The sequence below is a fragment of the Pseudomyrmex gracilis genome, unplaced genomic scaffold (assembly GCF_002006095.1).
Source record: "Pseudomyrmex gracilis isolate BER0280 unplaced genomic scaffold, ASM200609v1 scaffold_1926, whole genome shotgun sequence".
Taxonomy (NCBI): domain Eukaryota; kingdom Metazoa; phylum Arthropoda; class Insecta; order Hymenoptera; family Formicidae; genus Pseudomyrmex; species Pseudomyrmex gracilis.
The window spans coordinates 1-5,560 of NW_018022510.1; the positions used below are offsets into that span (position 1 = coordinate 1).

The following is a 5,560-nucleotide window of genomic DNA, read 5'->3' on the forward strand; positions in this document are numbered from 1 at the left end:
GTTTTTTTTCGGGGTGGGGGTGCAGGGGGAGGGGCTCCGCCCCTCCCCCGCCAACATGTGTACTAGCGGTGTTGAATCGTACTGTGGTCAATAGAGTATCACCCGTGTAAGTTTTGTCTGCTGACCCAATCATTAAAAACACAAGGAAGTTTCTACTTTTCCAATTCTAACTTGCATAACTATAAAAAAAATTATACTACATGCGTGTTCCTGTTACAAATCCTGTTACAATAAAATTATAAAGTTGATCATTGGTAATGATTGCTCCGCATAATCGAAGTTCAAGCCCAATAATTTTTTTTTTGTGTTACGTCCCAGTGGCCGGGTCACGGTCTTGCGGCCGTTTACACCTGCCGGACGTACGTCCTCCCTTTTTGATCAACCCTGGGGCTTTACCGGAGCGGGGAATGAAGATATGACTGGGAGGTAGGATAGGGTCTTCTGTTCCGGATTAAATTGAAAGACTGTCAAGTATGTACACAGTGGGGTCCTGAAGCGTATAAAAATCGTCGGTGTGTTCCGCAATAAAATCAATGTAGGCAAAGTGGCACTTCTCGCACTCTTCTACCGGTCGATATATCGTTAAATTTCGTGAGCACCATTTAACAAACTCACAGTCAGATTTGATCTGCGCATGCAAGGTTATCCTAAATGTATACGCAAAAAAAACTATTCTAGGTCTTAAATAGTCTAAGAACTAATTTACAAAACGGTAATAATGCTAATTGTTTAACTATTATACAGATCGATAGATATATATGCGCTTACAATAACAAAGCAGAATATAATTATTATGGCAGAATTATAAAAACGTAAATTATAGAAACTATTATAATGTAGAATTAATTAATAAAGACATGAGGTAATAATAAACTTAACTCATAACATATAGAATTATACTAACAGCAGTAACCACCACCGGGAAGTTGAAAAGTTTCCGAAAAGTCCCGGAATTTGTCAAGATAAATTTTGACGAACATAAACATTTTGTTTATTACCACATGCTGTGTTCAATGACACATAGTCGATATTGTAAATTTAGGATATCTTGAGAACTAAGACAGCTAGGGCAAAATTAATTTTACAGAGGCCTTTCATCCACTGGTTTGTAAATTATGGCGATGAGTGAAAATAAACAATTTAAATATCTTGCGAACCATAAGAGGTATCGAAAAACGGTTTTTTGAGTTTTTATTCTATTACTTAGATGCAAAATATTACATAATAAAAAGTTAATAATTTTAATTATTTAAACACTTGTTTGTTACCAACAATAGTTAGACGTTCCGAAACACACTGGTATTTTGCAGGTTTTTACGTTGAAGACAATGGTGCAAACCGTTTTTTTTATCTCTTTTAATTTCTGAAATATTAATTTTGCAACTTACGGGTTGCCGCCTGGTTCTGACCTAAGTTACTTAACTTATGACTAACGATAACAGAAACATGATGATAACTAACGCGGGTTGATAAATTATTCGGAAACTTGGTTTTTGGCAAATGTTAATTTACCGACCGTGGCAAATGTTTAAGAACCCAGCAAACAAAATGATGGCAACGTGCCGACATTATGCAAGCATGCTTTCCATGGCGTGCTGTTTCTGTGACTGCTAGATACAGGTCCATGTGGCAAGCATCGCGACGACACGTTATGCTCAACACTCTCTGCGAGCTTTGTGTAAGCAGAATGCACTTTAGAATGCCGGCATCATGCAGACACACAATTCTTGATTAGTACTAAATCCTGCTTTTAGCTTAAGTTAGGATTTTTCAGTTAAAATATAAATAAAACACAATTTAAAAATATTTCTTTATTTAGAATATATTAAATATTTATAATATACATAATATTTATAATATACATAATATCTATAATATATATAAAGTATTTATGATACATATTATATTTAAACTCTTATATTATGTTAGTTATATTGTATTCTTATATTCAAATTGCTGAGCACAGAATTGCAGAAATGCACGTAGACCTTCCTTCGTACAATATAGTGTAGCCTCGTCTTTTGTTCGACTGTAAAACTGCACACCAACTAAAAGATTTTGAAGAAATAATATGTAGAAATATCACAACCTTATTGAAAATAGAAATTTGCACATATTCATACATGTACTTACACATTTATGTTAAAATGTGTATATAAGCCAAATATATAAAATTATAAATGTGTGTGTGTGTGGACTTACTTTATATAAATAAATGATGATGGGTGTAATCAGCTTCAAATTTGTTTAACTTAAATAATGTTTAGACATTAAAAATGGCTGTTTGAAGCAAAACACTGATGATAATGTATATGTAAAAGTGTGTTACTTTGTTTGAGAAAATTAATATATAACGGTTTTGCCCTTCGAATTAGGCCTTTTTCAATATAAGTAAACAAATAGTAGTGTTTGTTACTTTGTAACTTGCTGAGCGCAATTATGTGTAGTTGTGTCAAGTTTGTTTCAAGAACTCTATAACTATGTTCACATGTATGAGATAAACACCACTATTTGTTTACTTGTATTGAAAAAGGCCTAATTCGAAGGCCGAAAACGTTATATATTAGTTTTNTCAAATAAAGTAACACACTTTTACATACACATCATCATCAGTGTTTTGCTTCAAACAGTCATTGTTAATGTCTAAACATTATTTAATTTTACTTTATAAATCCAATGGAATATATATCCAAATTGCTGAGCATAGAATTGCAGAAATACACGTAGACCTTCCTTTGTACAATATAGTGTAGACTTGTCTTTTGTTCGACTGTAAAACTGATGCATACCAACTGAAAGATTTTGAAGAGATTATATGTAAAAATATCACTAACTTAGTGAAAATAGAAATTTGCGCATACTCATACATGTACTTACACATTTATGTTAAAACGTGTATATAAGCCAAATATATAAAATTAGAAATGTGTGTGTGTGTGTGTACTTACTTTATATATCCAATCGAATATATATTCAAATTGCTGGGCACAGAATTGCAGAAATGCACGTAGACCTTCCTTCGTACAATATAGTGTAGCCTCGTCTTTTGTTTGAGTGTAAAACTGATGCACACCAACTAAAAAATTTTGAAGAGATTATATGAAGAGTGGTTAGAAGAGGTTATATTGTGAGAATGAGGTTACAGAAGTATCACTAACTTATTGAAAATACAAATTTGCACATATTCATACATGTACACATTTATGTTAAAATGTGTATATAAGCCAGATATATAAAATTATAAATGTGTGTGTGTGTATATTTACTTTCTACATGTAATATAATTATATATCCAACTTGCCGAGCACAAATTGCAAGATGCATCTTTTTTACAACACAGTACAGCCTTGTTTGTGCGTGCAATAACCGTTATCTTATATCAACACCGATAAACTATACGATTTTAATTTTTTTGGTTACAAAATTGCCGAATGTGTATAATAATAACTTAACGGTTATTGCTTGCATAAACAAGGTCTCAATGCTGATGCAGATACACTTCTAGACAAGGGGAAAAGACAAGCAGAGGGAAAGAATAGATTGTGCTGCCGGAGAATCACCAAATTAAAAGTAGCGACATCTGTCGGTCCTCCTGCAATGCTTACCTCAGCACGCCATAATATCATTTTGTTAGCATACAACGCGTGTCATCACTGAACAACACTTTACCAACATATTGTTCACATGACAAGCTTTTCACGGCGTGCTGACACGTGATGTTTGCTGGGTACGGTAAAATGATGGTACTGGTAACATTACTAACTCTGGTACTTAAAAGGAACGGAGGTTATTAGTAGAACCCGTTACCGGCATTAGTTACCTCTTAACTTTGTGTCTTTTGGCTTATTTTACCGTACTCGCATTTATTCAAAGTCTATATGCTATGGTCAAGAAGCGTAAAGTCTAAAGGCGGTGTTTTTAAGGAAGACTCTTTTGACCAATCAGAACACTTTTTGATTTCTAACCGGGTTTTTAAAGTGATTTTTTGAACGAGACTTACCGGATGGTACTCACACGGGTTTAAGGAGCTAAAAAACGCGATAAAGCTACTAACCAATCAGATTGTTTCTCGATCTTTTGACCATGTTCCTGAACGTACTTTTGAAAAAGAGTTAGTGGACCCTACTTGCAGGCGTCCAGAAAGTCAAGAAAGTGCGACAAAATTACTGACCAATCAAACGCGTTTTAATAGACTGGTTGACCAATGAGATTTCTTTTACCCTTTTCAATGGTTAAACATGAATTTCAAGAAAAGGCTAACTTGGCGTAGTTGCTACGTGCTTTGTCAACTAATACGGCAAGTTTTTGCATTTTAGCCAATCAGGTTGTTTGTCACCAGGCAATCAGCCAATCAGATGTTTTTACTGATTTTGACCGACTTCCTGAACAAATTTTGAAGAAGGCAACAGTTGTCGCGACTTGTAGGAGTCTAGAAACTTAGAAATGACAGAAAACTGTCTTGACCACTCAGATGATTTTACGGGTTTTTAACCAACTTCTCGGTCGATTTTTAGGAAAAGAATTACAGGAGATGACGTACAAGAACTTGGCGAGTCGGAATCCACGATAAAACGACTGACCAATCAGATTGCTTGTTACTAGGAGGACGACCAATCAGACTTTATCATAGGGTAAAACAGCTAAATTAGTCTCGTAGGCTAACAAAACGTGTAGTACACGTTAAAAGCAGTTACATGAACACAATAAATGCAAAACAACAGTGAAAACGACACTTGCAAAATTGGTAGGTACAAAAACGCGACTCGGAGTAGTAACTTCTTAAGTTTAAGTGATGACACAGTGGTTCGGACCGTAGTTTAACGTCTTTACGGACGCTTGACAATGGGAGATACTACTGACAACACATGCTAATAAAATAAGATAACAAGAGAAAAATAGAGAAAAAAAAATGTAAAACGGGTCAACCGGGGCTCACCATAGCCACGTCTACAGACGTCGCAATTGATATTATTTCGCTTGACATTTGCTGCGCAACCTCACGTATATCGCACTACAACGTTATCGTCGTTAATGCTCGCGTTGTCGAACTTATATACGATTTGGAGCGTTCGAGCAAACCCGGTGCAACCAATGAATTCGACAACAAACCTGGGCGTCCACAACGCCGATTAACATTAACCACCAAAAACAACGTTTTATCAAGACGATATGCTGCAATTTGAAATCAGCGTATTTGGGACGCTATATACACGGCCGGAGCAATTGTTCTGGACACACAGTCTGTCTCTGAGATTCATCCTGTTTAGTTCGCTTCGCAAAAACGTCAGTTTGGAATAATTTGTTCCAGTCGGGACTTAGAAAATTTTAATGTTTTCGTGTCGGGACTTAGAATCTTTTAATTTTTTCCAGTCAGGACTTAGAATATTTTAAGTACTTCCAGTTAGAACTTAGAATCTTTTAATTACTTCCAGTCAGGACTTAGAATATTTTAATTTCTTCGTGTCGGTACTTAAAATATTTTAATTACTTCCAGTTAGAACTTAGAATATTTTAATTTTTTCCAGTTAGGACTTAGAATATTGTAATTTTTTCGTGTCGG

At 35.0% G+C, this 5,560-nt stretch overlaps 1 protein-coding gene and 1 long non-coding RNA gene across 2 annotated transcripts; both read right to left on the reverse strand.

Moving 5' to 3' along the window:
• Positions 1 to 1,943: 1,943 nt before the first annotated feature.
• On the reverse strand, positions 1,944 to 2,491 carry LOC109862530. Its single transcript, XR_002251152.1, has 2 exons — positions 2,203 to 2,491; positions 1,944 to 2,048 (listed from the first exon to the last, which is right to left on the reverse strand). It is a non-coding gene; the product is annotated as an uncharacterized LOC109862530 (long non-coding RNA).
• Positions 2,492 to 2,575: 84 nt separating this feature from the next.
• Positions 2,576 to 3,482, reverse strand: LOC109862529. Its single transcript, XM_020442601.1, has 3 exons — positions 3,267 to 3,482; positions 2,949 to 3,076; positions 2,576 to 2,792 (listed from the first exon to the last, which is right to left on the reverse strand). Exons 1-3 carry the CDS (start codon positions 3,322 to 3,324, stop codon positions 2,661 to 2,663), a joined length of 318 nt encoding a protein of 105 aa, XP_020298190.1. The 5' UTR covers positions 3,325 to 3,482; the 3' UTR covers positions 2,576 to 2,660.
• Positions 3,483 to 5,560: the final 2,078 nt, after the last annotated feature.

Bases quoted from the DNA above. Each gene is read 5' to 3' on its own strand.
- LOC109862529 (XM_020442601.1), bottom strand. From the start codon at position 3,324: ATGCATCTTGCAATTTGTGCTCGGCAAGTTGGATATATAATTATATTA. The intron at 3,077-3,266 runs GTAAATATACAC...AAAATTTTTTAG, and splicing joins AATTATATTACATGTAGAAA to TTGGTGTGCATCAGTTTTAC. The intron at 2,793-2,948 runs GTAAGTACACAC...AAAATCTTTCAG, and splicing joins TATTCGATTGGATATATAAA to TTGGTATGCATCAGTTTTAC.